The 15337-nt window shown below is 44.3% G+C and overlaps 1 protein-coding gene across 1 annotated transcript in view; it reads right to left on the bottom strand.

Moving 5' to 3' along the window:
* The window catches only part of ST13 (ST13 Hsp70 interacting protein), a 97869-nt gene that overhangs the window by 25242 nt on the left and 57290 nt on the right, over positions 1-15337 (bottom strand). The window contains exons 8-9 of the mRNA XM_075182782.1: positions 9201-9303; positions 8995-9111 (exon numbers count right to left, since the gene is read on the bottom strand). Of these exons, the coding sequence (XP_075038883.1) occupies positions 8995-9111; positions 9201-9303 (220 nt within the window). The remainder of the gene's footprint in view (positions 1-8994; positions 9112-9200; positions 9304-15337) is intronic.

The following is a 15337-nucleotide window of genomic DNA, read 5'->3' on the forward strand; positions in this document are numbered from 1 at the left end:
ATTACTTTGTGCGCAATAAGATTATTAGTGGAAATCAGCATGGATTTTTGAGGGATAGGTCATGTCAAAATTAATCTAATTCGTTTCTACGAGGAAGTTAGTGGGAACCAAGGTAGTACTGTACAATAGATTTGGTCTACTTAGATTTTGCAAAGGAATTTAATACAGTGCCACAGTGAAAACTGGTTGGAAAACAGAGATTTGTGATAAATGGAACATTTTCTAATTGGTCAAAAGTTTTAAGTGGTGTACCTCAAGGTTCTGTGCTGCCTCCGTAAATGCAAATTTCTTAAGGCTCTGAGGAAGATCCGATCCACCCGCCTTCTTGCCTCCTTTAGGCATGGTATACTCCAGGAAGAGGCCACAAATAGATCAAACAGGATGGGCTGTTGTGGAGGTTTCTGTGTTTAGGTTAGAAAAAAAAAAAAGACAGCCTCACGACATTTCAAGTGAGAACCGTGGCCCAAGAGCCATGCGGGACGTCGTAACTTAGTCCACATCGCGGCTTGTATTAGAGCAGAACATTATTCAGCCGGGTAGAAGTCCAGGCCTCTCGGTCTGAAAGTATGAGGAAAGGTGTCCGGAGAATGCTGCGCCTTGTGTGCTAGAACTAAATAAATAATCAGAGACGGGAGAAGAGCACCGTCCTGGAAATAAGCACCCTTTTGTGGAGAAGATGATAGATAGGCGGTGCAATAGGTCCAAATTCAGCAGAATACTTGGGCCCTCTCAGAGTGTACTAGGCTGTAGGTAGCGAACAGCAACAATGTACTACTCAGTGATATTAAGTAGTAAGTTAACTTTTTTGTAGAAGATCTCCGGGGAATGTGTAGGAAAATAGGGAGGTTCTAATATTATGTTTCCTATTAACCCCTGCAAGCTCAGGACCACTGTGTGTAGATAGAGGTCTGTAACTTTTATAGTAGAGGCTGCAGTACAAATTTTCACGCCACTGGATGGCAGCAGAGTCTTATTAAGCACAGCCTGTGACCGACTCCGTACGATAGAATTGCACAGAGATTGTGAAGCAGGTGCAGTGCATGGGGGAGCGATCAGAGCAGCACACTGCAGAGAAGATCCAAAGTCCCTGCCGCTGATCAAAGGAGGATGCCGCCGATTGATGGAGCTTTTGCCAGATAAGATCAGGCGCCTTCAGTCTGCTCCCCGCCAGCATGAAGTTTTCAAGGGGCAGTGCCGGGAAGCCTGTGGGACAGTATCAGGGCAAGTGTGGGGCACAGTAAAAGCCACAGGACGGGTCTTGCTCTTGGGGGATCAGCTTGCCCGGGAAGGGGGGAGCGCGGGGGGAAGCAGCACTCACCAAGGGTGCTCCTCTCCCTATGCGCTGGTAGGAAGGACCTCTGTGGGCATGCGCAGGAGTCAGGCAGCAGGAACAAGTCCAGGTCCCAGTCCGCCAAGTTAAATAGGCCGCGGGGCTCTGGAGCAGCCCAGAGTGTTGTTGCACAGCCCTGGTGGGATCGACGGGTGCCGCCAACGCTACCAATCCTGGAGATAACAGGACTGAAGGCTGTGTCAGAGGGGAAAGTCCCGAAAATTGTAATATAATAACTCCAAACTCACGGAGCTACACAGGGACACGTCTACCCAGGGCCGGATTAAGGGAATGGAGGCCCCTGGGCTAAGGGGGCCTCCATTCCCCCATGAGGGCCCCCCCCCCCGTGGTCCGAGCTGCACCGCACCCCCCCTCGCTCTTACCTCCTTCCCCGGCGCGCTGTGCGCTCTTACTGAGGAGATCTCGTGAGAGTGAGACTCACGAGATCTCCTCAGTAAGGAGACTACAGCGCGCTGGGGAAGGACCGCAGTTAAAGTGCTCAGCACTGATCGCACCGGGGGCGCCCCCGCCCCCGACCGATCAATACTGCTGCTGAGCACTTTCAAGGGCCCCCTGGATGCCATAGGCCCCTGGGCTGTAGCCCAATGGTTAATCTGGCCTTGTGTCTACCCAACATGGCTAGCAGGCCACAACCACTCTCAAATCTTTTAGGATTTATTTGATACCTTTCAAGTTGTTCCCATTCCTTCTTGATAAGATCACTTTATGCACAAAAAACACCCAATGATTGTGCTGACTACCTTCAGAGAAAGCATCTGGTCGAGTTGTTGTTACTGGAATGTCCTGAACACCGAAGGCCTTAGTAATTACCGTTTCTCTTCTGCACAGTCCTCCTCAGTTTATATGTCCAATTTAGGTGATTTTTAAACTTCTGGGTATCCCAGAAGGCTGTACACGGCACTCCTTGATGAGGCATCAGCGTGTAACAGACAGGACACGTCTACAGTGCAGGCCCGGAAGATGCCCTAGCTGCCCGCCGCTCAATGAAGGCAGTCCCAGAAAGCAACCTCTTACCCAGGGTACTCGAGATCCTGTTCCAGGTTAAAAAGTTAAGTCCCACAGGTGTGGCTTGGCAGGGCATGGAATAGGATGCTCGGCATTTACTATCCCGCGGAAATCTGTAAAACATATCCTTTTCCTCTGCACCTACCGAATTGGCATCTACTTACTAACCGGACTCCCTGTCACCCTGAAATGGTCGGAACTTGATTCCTGCTGTAACTGACCCGCGGCTGCTGGGAGTGAAATTGGAGAGGAGCTCCTATACAGGCCTAGACCCGCGATGCCTCTCCTGCTGCACTAACTGGCCGCTCAGCATAGGAATCCCTCCCCCCCCCCGGAGATCAAAGGGCATTGGACCGGGCTGCTTGCGGTGCCACCATCAAAATTCCCTAGGAGCTCAGGGAGAAGAACATATACCCCGTGTCTTCTTGACTGTGGGGCAACCCTCACCCATTTTTTTTTCCATTGGCTGCCAGGACCTGCCTGCAAGTGGGGGGCATGAAAGAGGGACTGTCTTAAGCCTTCTGCGAGGAGAAAAATACAGCACGGAGTGGTGATCAAACTATTGCTCTTTTACATAATAAGTGCTGAGGAGTGCTACTGCCATCTGGTGGCGTTTCATAATTCCTGCTCTGTGTCACTGACATATCTTCTAATACACTCCTCATAAAACTTTCAACGACTAATCCTTACAACAGTGAGTTTCTGTAATTATCTGCATATATAACAAACCTGACTGGTCCCGGTCTCAGTGTACGTTTGTAGGGTTGCTCCCCCTAAAGCACCATCTTCTTCCTTTCAAAACATGGGCAAGACTAATGCTGCAACTACAGCTTCAAAACTGGAGAAATACGCTCGAGCATCTTCAGCGGCTCAATCCACAGAGGCATCTGGCTAAACGAAGCCGGTCACTCCCACAGCTGTCGGCCCTTCTATACCCACAGAGGACCCCAATTCCATCCAGCAAGCCCTTCTGTGACCCGCTTCTGAAATGCGGGTCACAGATCGTATAGGTGAGGTGCAATCTGATCTCTCCCTTAAATCGTCAAGATTTGCAAAAATGAGGAACGATTTGGAGACGCAGAGCACCGTTATTTTCTTGCTACAATTGTTACAGCACCTATGAGGGTAGAATTTACGGACTTAGCCACTCAAGTCAACTTGTGTAAACAGAAAATGTCCGACATAGAGCGCAGACTCCGCAGGAATAATATCTGTTTTGTGAGTCTTCCAGAGCATGCAGAGGGATCTGCCCCTGAAACATTCCTTGAGACCTGGCTTGTCCGCGAGTTCGTCAGAGAGGCCTTCACGTCACAGTTTGCAGTGGAGTGTCCATCGCCTTCCGCCCCAACCTCCTCAGCCAGGGGCCCTGGCTCGCACGTTCATAGCAAAGATGGCCCCCATTACTGTGGAGGAAATTGAGGCAGCTATAGCATCTTAATGTAATAAGGCCCAGAGTATGGATGTACTGCCCATGGAGCTATACAAAAAATTTGACACCTTCTTTATCCCTACGTTATAGGAACTTTATAACGAATTCTATGAGACAGCCACTCTGCCACTCATCCATGTCTGAGGCTGTAATAGTGGTCATCCCCAAGCCGAGCAAGGACCCGCTGCTACCCAAATCCTATAGGCCCATTTCCCTTCTGACAATGGACGTAAAAAAATATTAGCCAACATATTTGCTAGAAGACTAAATACGGTTAGAGCTCAATTGATCCATCCAGACCAGATGGGGCTTATGCCGGGTAAGTCAACGGCCAGCAGCCTTTGGCGCCTTTATACCCATCTACAGATGCCTGGTGGTAACGGGAATGGGGCAGTGATTGTATCCCTAGAAGCAACTAAAGCAATTGATTCTGTAGAATGGTAGTACTTGTGGGCAGTCATGTATATATTCGGTATTGGTCCCAAGTTCTTATCCTGGGTGAGGTTATTCTATTCGACCACAGTGGCCAGAGTGTCTGTGTGAATCGCCACACCTCTTCCCATTTCGCGCTGGGAAGGGGTGCCCCCTCTCTCCAGCCCTGTTTGCTATCGCTATAGAGCCCCTGAAATGTTTGATATGTGCACATCCTGATATTTGTGGATTTGTGGACTCAGGGCTGGAGACGGGGTAGACAAGGTTGTACGATATGGTTCTTTTTCTGCAAAACTGAAAGGCATCCCTAGTCACACTGTTGCACCTGGTAGATGAATTTGGTGGCTTCTCTGCCCTGAAGATAAACTGGTCCAAGTCCAGCATTTTACCCATTGATGAGGAGGTTCCAGAGAGCGCTGCTGGGTCCTCCTGTTGCAGTGGACAGTAAAATTTAAGTACCTAGGAAAATGGATCACAAATCCCAAATGCCCACTGAATATATATCATTAAACATTGATCTAGTGATCAGTTCTCTTCGTGCCAAGATATCTACCTAGACTAGATTGCCCCTGTCGGTGTAGCTGTGGATGACGAGCGCTTGACTTATTAGTCTCAAGGCACCATGCCAAAATATTACAAAGTATGGTTGAGATGGGCGAAGTCAAGGTATGCGGTTCGTTCACTGGCTGCAGATTTCAACCCTATCTGAATATTACTTAATCCTAGCTCGGTTCTGGGGATTGCTCCATCTAAATCCCTATAAGTATTTCAGACATCACTAGCCGACTCCCCACACATATTTATCCTTTGGGCTGTAACTAATATTGCTACCTACTCTATAGGAAAGGAGTTTGGAGAGCCGGACCAGACCTGAATACCTGTCATTTTCTACAATCATTCATGTGCCATATTTGGATGTTATTATTAAATGTTAGTGGGAGTTGTGAATATGTTTTTATCATAATATCAATTGCAACTTTTTATGGAACTGTGTCATGTGTCATACTTTTTCTTGTATTGTTATTATTAAAATCTAAATAAAAAAATTTGATTAAAAAAAAAAAAAAAGGTAAGTCACACACATAAAATAAACAAACACTAAATGCACCGTTTACTCAGCAGAGTCTTAGGGGAGATGTGTGTGGAGTAAGACGTGTGTTTTCTACACCAAGTGAGTTTTCTCACAAAGTGGTTGGATATGCACAGTTAAACACAGTTGGATAAACATTGGACAACATCTGAAGACTTCCAGGAACAAACAACATCTCCTGCAGCCTAACTCTGCACTACTTCTCTTATTACACTGGACATTGCAACTAGGTATTTCTGTAAATTCCAACAAATGTGTTGCCTTTTACTCTTAAATTGCAATGTTTAACAAATTGCTTTTATGAATCTCTTTTCATGGCATTATCATTAGGACTGTATCATCCTTCACCCTACCTGTAACACAAACATTTGTCCATATTGCCTCTTCATTATTCCACTCACCACTAGTTAACGCTCATGAACTTTTGTCCTATTTGTATTCACTAACTGGAACAGCCTCCTCCTGTCACCAGAAAATAAATGGTCACACATTTCACAATTCTCTTACCCATCATTCTCTCTCTGGTTCTATTAGATGGTGATATATCACCTAATCAGGTTCCCCACACTCCTCCAATACACATATCTCTGAACACTACCACAATGCAGCAAACCTCAAATACATCACCTGTCTCCCCTCTCTTCCGAAGCTCTATAAATGTGCCCTTTGGAATGCATGCTATGTTTGTAACAAACTAACATCTATACCTCTTCCTCTCAAACTTCAACATTCTGGCAATAAGTAAAACCTACCCAATCAGACACTGCCTCATCTGCAGACCTTTCACATGGTGGTCTCTATTTCACCCACACCCCCAGACCTGGAGGCAGACAAGGATGTGGGTTTGGACTACTTCTCTCCCCACAGTGCACATTCATAGCTCTAACAAATGTCCCATCACTTACAGTGTTGTTAAGATCTATCGCACCCTGGAGTGCACCAACAATATCTTGAGGATTTCTCTGCATGGCTCCCTCACTTCTTATCTTCTGACATCCCCAACATCATCCTGAGTGATTTCAACATTCCCTTTGCAAATCCACGTTTCAATGCCAATTCGAAACTATTCTCTCTAATCTCATCTGGGCCGCGAATGCCTTGATCTTGCTTTCTCTAGACTATGCTCAGTTTCTAATTTCCATAACACGCATTTCCCCCCTTTTGGATCATCACCTTATCAGCTATATGCTCACCCCCACTAACCTCTGTGCTGACAAGCCTCCTCATACCCGCAGAAATCTTAACTCCATTAATCTTCAACAGTTTTCCACCTCTCTCCAACACCTTCCCTCCCCAATCTCTACATTCTCCTCCCCTGATATGACAGTACCTGACTTTCACCATACCATAGCAACAGCCCTCGATCAAGTGACTACAGTGAAAATTCATACTACATGTCGACTTCGATGTCAGCCGTGGCACATTAAAGTAACACAAAATCCTCAAATACTTTCCCGTAAAGCAGAACGTCACTGGCGTAAATCTCGTACCTCTAATGATTTCTTCACATCTACTTCTATCTACCACTCCTATCGTAATGCTATGGATACTTTCAATCTATTAATTATGCTCAGTTTTCTAACCTCAAACGCCTTTTTAACACATTTGAATCGCTTCTCAATCCTCCCACCCGAAACCCTGCTTCCTACTTAAAGGACAAAATTGACAAGATCAGACTAGAAATGTTATCATCTTCTTTGAAAAGCAATTGTCTCAATTCCTTCTCAGCACCCTCTCTTTATTTGATCCCACAAATGAAGAGTATGTTTCTACACTCTTCTTACTCTACTTCTTGATCCTATACCCTCATAAATCGATAGATCACCGTCTCCTGTGCTCATTTCACTTCTAACTAAAATCTGTAATCTCTCTCGCTCTCTCTCTCTACTGGTATCTTTCAGTCATTATACAAGCGTGTAGTGATTACTCTTATTCTAAAAAAAACTAAATTCTGACCCAAACTCTCTCTCAAGTTACTGTCCCATATCTCAGCTCCCAGGCCCCTTCAAGCTTCTAGGAGAGACTTGCCTACACTCGCCTCACACACTTCCTTTCTACAAACAACCTATTGGCTCCTCTTCAGACAGGTTTATGCTCTAAACACTCCAGAGACTGCGTTGATTAAGATGGTCAATGATTTATTCACTGCCAAAACTAAAATCCATTACTCTCGTCTAATTCTCCTGGATCTCTCTGCTGCATTTGACACTGTTGACCACTCTTCTCATAAAAACACTACAATCCCTAGGTCTTCAAGACACTGTTCTATCCTGGTTCTCATCCCACCTGTCTAATCACTCTTTCACTGTTAATTTCTCTGGATCCACCTCTGTTCCACTTCCTCTATCAGTTGGAGTACCCCACAAGGCTCAGTGCTAGGTCCTGTTCTCTAGCAATACAACTTCTCTAGTAAAACTAATAAGCTCCTTTGGGTTTCAGTATTATCGCTACGTGGATGACACACAAATTTACCTATCCTCTCCTGAACTCTCGCAATCTGTGTTGTCCCACGTTAGACTGTCTTTCTGCCATTTCATCTTGGATGTCCTCTTGCCAACTCAAACTTTAAAAAACATAATATAATATAAACAAACTTAATAATATTCCCACCCACCAACAGAAGTTACCTACCTGACATTTCTATTTCTTTTGAAAACATGACCATAAATCCCACCATGCAATCTCGCTGCCTAGGTGTGATCCTTGACTGAGAACTATCCTTTATTGACATCTATATCATGTTACATACATCTAAAAAACTTTTCCAGAATATGCGCATATCTTACACAAAACACTGCAAAAACTATAATTCATGCACTAAACTCCTGCATTGAATATTGGAATTCCCTCCTTACTGGTCTCCCCCAATACAGACTCAAGCCCCTACGATCTATTTTACAAGTAGTGGCTAGATTGATTTTGCTTGTAAATAGTTTTTCCTTTGCCAAGTCACTGTCAGTCTCTACATTGGTTGCATTTTTTTTACCAAATCAAATATAAAAAATACTTCTACTAACCTACAAGGCCATCAACAAAACTGTAACATACATCTCCTCACTGGTCTCAAAATAATTCCCAACTCGACAACTCCGTTCAGCACAAGATATGCGTCTCTCATCCACTCTCATTACATCCTTCCACTCCCGTTTATAGGACTTGTTTCAACCTGCACCCGCTCTATGGAATTTCCTCCCTTAAACAATAAGACTTTCTTCTGGTCTACAAACCTTCAGGCGTTTTCTCAAAACCCACCTCTTCAGGAAAGCTTATAATATTCCTCAACCACCCTCTTAATCTCACTAGGGTACCCCATTCCCGATTCTCTGCACAATTCCCACAAGACAACACTCTGACCCCATGACCAAAATTGCTGTGTGATTGGATCACCCAGTATTGTCTATTACTATGTTTGTCTCCAATTGTAAAGAACTATGGAATTTGCAGGCACTATATAACAATGTCCATGATGATAATGGGCAAGAAGGGGAAGATCACAAAACAGAAGGTGGAAGATGAAGAGAAGTTACATTATATAGCATCAGGTGTACTTCTTTCCAGTCTATACTCAATTGAGTAGAATGTTAGCCCATTTAGAGCTACCAGGAAGTCTGAAGAGGAAATATAACTTGGGGAGGGTAGATTACATTAAAAACAGTTGTCGTTTGTTTATTACACCATCTCACTCACTCTCTGTGCTCTTTCATGTTCTTCTTTGGCTTTTCTTAGTCGTTCTTTTTTCTCGTTGATTTCCTTTTCTACCCGTTTACGTTCGTATTTTCGCTGGTGTTCTGCAATCTTTTGAGCCTAAAGATATTTATAATAGAATGATACCCTACCCATTAATAATTTAAAAAAAATAAATCCAACACAATGGCATTATGTACTTCACTTACACGTGGTTGCACCTCCTTCAGCATGGCACTTGCATCTTCATCGTAGTCCAATTTACATGCCATGGCAAGGTCATGTGCTGCATCTTCCCAGTGTCCCAAAAGTCTGCAGAATAGACAGGGAAATAATAGCAATAAGTCTATGTTAGGGAATCATAGTGTGTAAGGTAATCCACCAGTAGAGTCCAGTATGTTATTAACTAAATTAGAAGTCATCACAATCTGCCACTTTCTCTACAATATAGGATGGAATGAGAGCAATACATTTATAAACATCTCCTTACCAAAAACAATCCTATCACCTGGCTAAACTCACAAAGCAAGGAAAACCGCTAGAACGGTCCCTATCCAGTGTCATGAGGAAAAAAAAAAGAAGAAGGATTTTTGTGCTTACTATTAAATTAATTTCTCTGAATTCATCTGCTACCTTGGTGTTGTGCTGAGGGTGCAAGAGCTGGGCTATTAAAGGTCAATATTCTGAAACTAAAAGCTCCTTCTCTATTCCCAACTCCATTGCTACTTCGTTTACAACTTACAAAATTCCAAAAAGATAAGGTAATGCAAGAAAAGTAAATAAACACATAGAATGGAATACCGAGGGGAAAGGGCTGGAGCGCAGTGTCTCAGACAGATTTGGAGAGAAGGATTAAGTACAAAACTCCTCTTCTCTCATGCATCCTATCTGAGAGGGGGGGGAGGGGGCACTGATACGATCCACCAGTTCAGAAACTCGTCAAGCTGTAAGAAATGGCTGGAAGACAATATTTTACTCCATTTCTCCGAGACCATCAGGGGACCCTGCGACAATGGTGTATAATAGTTGGACTTGGTGCTAGGGCACTTTAATGCCTAAATTATTGAATGGATAGCTCCTCCCCTACTGTGCCTGTCCCATCTGGAGCCATCCTCCATTTTGTATTTGTTTTTTAAAATTATAACAAAGTCCGAAAGAGGGGGCCTAACTAGGCGTATGCAGATACCTAGAACATCTACAACAAACAACCAAACAGCCAGAGAAAAGGAAGCCAGAGAAAAATAAGCCCGCGCTCGGTATATCCCACATTATATATGGTATCAGCTGCTTGGCAATAAGCCCGCGCTCGGTAAATCCCATAATGTATGTGGTACCAGCTGCGTGGCAATATAAATGCCCATATATGTATACAAAACAAAAAGAAATTGGTCAGCGCTTATCCTTTAAACTGCATATCTGTGTGTGTCTAGTAAAATGAAAACATGAGGTATTAGATCAAAAGACTTAAGCCTGCATCCCAACGTCAAGGGTACCTCATTTTATGCAGGTCCTACACTGACCTATATGCTTTAAACACTATTAAAATACAGTTAAAATCAGATGCACTCACCTCCCAGGTATAGGGGTTTACATCTAGCAGAGGCTGGATGTGAGCCACACCCAAATGTGCCTTAAATAGGCTTGATGGACAGCTGCTATGACAAAAAGGCAATATTTTGAAACAAAACCTGCTAGATGTAAACCCCTATACCTGGGAGGTGAGTGCATCTGATTTTAACTGCATTTTAATCTCTTTACCACCATTGGGGAACACTGATCATAGGGACATTCCAAAGCTGCCCCTAAAGGTGGGATTGCTCTGAGACAGATGCCTGCGAAACCTTGTGCCCAAAATTAGCATCCAAGCCCAGCAACTTGTAAAATTTAGAAAAGATGTGGACAGACATCCACATATTGGTCCAAGACAACTCTTCAGCTAAAGCACCACAACGAGCTCACGCTGCCCAAGAAACACCAACTGCCCTGGTTGAATGAGCCTTCAAGCTAAACGGCACCGGCCTAGACGCCTCAATATAAACCAAACAAATACTGTACATGATCCAAAGAGAAAGATTTCTTAGCTGCTGGCCAAAAAAGCTTGAGTGCATCATACGAACTGAAGACGTTGGTAGTCTTACGTACCAAAGCAGTACAGTCCACATAGCATTTGAAGGCCCACACCACATCCAGAAGTTGTAAATATGCATTCGAAGTTAGAGACCTAGGACAAATTGTTGGAAAGAAGATCTACTGGTTCAAGTGAAAATTTGAGACCACCTTTGGTACAAAAGAGGGCTTTGTGCGAAGCACTGACCTGTCAGATGAAACACAAGGAAAGGTGGGTGAAAGCACAATGCCCCAAATAGCTGAAGCGATAGTGAGTAAAAAAACCACCTTTCAGGTAACAAACGGAGATCAACTGATTCCAAAGGCTCAAAGGCCTCCTGAGTAAGTGCCCTGGGCACTAAATAAAAAAAACCCAAAGGCTCTACAGGATGGACAAAGGTAAGTTGAACATGTAGACCAGCCCCCCCAGGGGAGAGATGGTCTACACGTGTCTCAATAATGTCAACTTGTGCTGGAAGAAAATAGACAGCGCCGAAACATACATTTCAAAGGAGAGACAGAGACCCCTGTCAAAACTCTACTTTATGAAGGTTAACAAGTGGGAAAGACGAAAAACGATAGGTTTGAAAACAGTGAGTTTCACACCACTGAATATAAGCCTTCCAGACACCATATTAATTTGCAGAAGATGACGGTTTCCTTGCCTAAATCAGTCTGCACAACCTTATGCGACAAAACTCTGCGGCAATTTAAACCGTGATCCTTAGAGTTCACAGTCTTAAAGAGTTTCTCCCAGGGCCCTGAGCCAACAGATCTGGAAGAGGTGGTATCCGGTAAGGTGGAGCTACAATCATCCCTAGGATGTCAGAGTACCATGTTTTGTGTGGCCAATCCAGAGCGACCACGATGGCGACCACCCGTTCTCTTTTCAATTACTTCAACAATTTCTTCGGCGTAAGCATGGGAATTTTCGGGCACAAGAACCCCAGACAAAACTTTCATGGCATCGTCATGAAATCCATTTACCTCGCCTGGGGGTCTCTGGACTTGACAGAATTGAGGGACATTTAAAGTTCAGACGTGATGTCCTAAGCACCATCTCTGACAGACCCCAACACTGCACCAGTTGAGAAAACACTTCTGCTTTAAGGAAGCAATCTCACAGATGCATCCAGTGTAGGCGGAGGTAATGGGCCTCCCAGTTCTCTACCCCTGGGATGAATGTGGCCAAAAGCACTGGAACATGGTGTTTCGCCTAGGACATGATCCATGCGGTTTCCTGCATGGGCATGGCACTGGATTTTCACCACTGTTGCATTGTCTGATTGGACAATCAGGGGCTTTCCGGCCAGAAAATTCTACGAGCACTCTGTAAGTCACTCTGAGCTGCAATACATTGATGTAATGATTCATGGTGAGACTAGATTCTCTGTTACAGACAGACTGGTGTCCATGGTGACTAAGGTCCACTCACAATTTTGGAAGGACTGACCTATTATAAGATTTGATCTCAAACAACAACCATGTGTGGGACTGATGAGTGGCTGCGAACAATGTGATTATTTGGATGTTCAGATGAAGGGTGGACTTGGACCATTTCTTGAGATGTTCCTGCTGAAGCGACCTAGATTGAAACTGTGAGCATGGGGCAGCCTCAAACAGATATCTTGGTCCCCAGCAATTTCATGCACATAAGAAGAGACACTCCCCATCTGGTCAGCAAGGTCTTGGTCTTGTTCAGAATGGAAAGGACTTTGTCCTCCAGGAGGAATGACTTCTGACACACTATGTTGAAGCTGGTAGGTACAGAAACATTTCATATGTTGAGATCAATGAGTACTTGGGAAGATTGAGAATCCAACCTTGATTCTCCAGAATCTGGAGAGTCAGCTGTATGTGCTGTTGCAGAGCAGATTCTGACAGCACTTGTAAAAACAGGATGCCCACATAAGGTATGATTGTTATACCCTGAAAACACAGAATACTTGCCATGATGGCCATAATTTTGGTGAAGTCCCTTGAGGTGGTAATTAAAACCTGTAAACTTTAGTATTCATTGCGTACAGCAACAGACAATGATGCCCCTCCCATATAGGGATGTGGAAGTAGGCATTTTTAAATGCTTTGGGACGCAAAGACCTTTTTTCATGTCACTGACTGCAACACATTTGTTGAGAGTTCTGAGATTCAAGATCAGCTAAAATGATCCATCCAGGTTTGAGAAAAGAATGCCTGGAGTAAAACCCCGTAACTCTTTCTTGAGGTGGAACCGGAACAATCGCAACCAAATCCAGAAGCTTCATGATAGCTTCCCTGAGAGCCAGTCATCCGAGTCTGCAGGTGGGCAGACCTGTTGTGAAGACTCTGCGTTGCGGGAATTTGACAAGGTCTATGACATACCCCCTTGTCACTACCCTCCAAGTTGAAGCCAGCCACTGGTCCTGAAAATGCAGCAGATGGGTTTCCACTTCAGTGCCATGGCGGGTCATACCTACATGTAGAGACAGTCTCTGTAAGCCTAGGGCCTCTGTGAAAACCCTTCAGAGAGAAAGAAATCCACACTCTGGGAGGGAGCTGCTCTTGACCTACCAAAAGGACTGAAACCTTGGTTATTTCGGTTTACTACCGCTTTGTTTGCCGAGACCCTAGGCCTGTCATCCACACTCTGATTGGGAGGACACTTATAGTGTAGAGCAGGCCTGTCCAACCTGCGGCCCTCCAGATGTTGTGAAACTACAACTTCCAGCATGCCCTTCCAGCTATCAACTGGATGTCTACTGGCAAAGCATGCTGGGGCTTGTAGTTTCACAACACCTGGAGGGCCACAGGTTGGACATGCCTGGTGTAGAGGATGCCTCTAAATCACAGACTCTTGAATCAACTCCCCATTCTCTTGAGGAAATTCTCCGACTGTTCTCTCTTCTGAATTGTGTCAGGAATATGGCGCCTGCCCGATTTCCTATGAGGGAGCATTAAGAAGGCATTCCAATGAAGAGAAAGTCATCGCAAGACTTTGGCCAGACTCTGCTAGTTAATGCCAGACCTGCCTCAGCCAGGGATGCACCACTAGTGAATGGTACATACTGTGGAGATGGATTGTGTGGTGCATTTAGAAAATGAAAAGGTTTACCTACCTTATTACCTAAGGGAGCTCGGCAATGGATTAGCCCAAACCGGTTCCCCCATAGCCAGCCATGCAGTCACAGGAGAATGCCGATCACGGAATCCCCCATCACATGCTGCACACAGGGCATCCAGGTCAGACTGTCCACAAGATAATTCATCATTACATCTGGCACAAGAATAGTTGTGATTTTTCAGTTAACACAAATGCTGTACTCACAGATAACAGAGATCTGTTGTAGCCGCCTTTCTTCGGCCCAGTTGTTCTCCTCATAAGAACAACTGCTCGTTGCAAAGGGACACAAACAAGGTCCAGTCTGCTTTGTTCCTCCCCGTCCAGAGTCGTGGCTCTGTTCGAAACACTTTGCACTGTGAGTCCTATAGTGACTCCTATGAAGTGGGAGGGGAGAGGGTTGCCGCAGTGCCTGAGGTGAGAGAAGCCAGAAGGCTACTCACCTCGGCTCGTTGACCCAGAGTGGAGGAAGCCCACAAGTTATACACAAATTGTGAGGCTTCCTTAAGCCGAAAAAATACAAAGAAAAGTGAATGAAAATGAATAAAAAGTAACAGAGGACAAACAGCCCTACAGAACAAAATGCCCTATTTCAAAGGGCACTTAATAAAAAAAACCTGAGTATGGTTTCAGATTTTGCATAGCAGAGTGTGAAAAAAAACGATTTTTAAAAAAAAAAAAAATTAGAATTTTTTTGATCAGTCAAAAAATTATCAAGCAAACAGATAAACCAAGTAAAAACAATAATAAAAAGTTTTTAAAATACTGGATCTTTAATATATTCAATTTCAATGACTTGACAGTGTCACCAATCATGGCTTGGCACTGCAAACTACGCACAAATTACAACACAAACTGCAAAAGGAAATAAACAACAATGATGTTTAAAGTTACAATAATTGGCAATTGCCTTGCCTGATTTGTAAATCTGAATGAGCCTACACATTACATTTTCTGAACGCCTTAAAAAGAAACACAAGTTTTGCAGCTTTGTCAGTACCCAATCGGTTTCTCAGTTTTGACTGCACCAACCCAAATGTGGAAAATATTCTTTCTACTGAAGCTGATGATGATGCAGTTGTTAGCAATTGATCTACTGCTACCATGACATTTTCATTACAGGGTACAGTTTCTGAACCAATG

Source organism: Mixophyes fleayi, chromosome 8, assembly GCF_038048845.1.
Source record: "Mixophyes fleayi isolate aMixFle1 chromosome 8, aMixFle1.hap1, whole genome shotgun sequence".
Lineage (NCBI taxonomy): Eukaryota > Metazoa > Chordata > Amphibia > Anura > Limnodynastidae > Mixophyes > Mixophyes fleayi.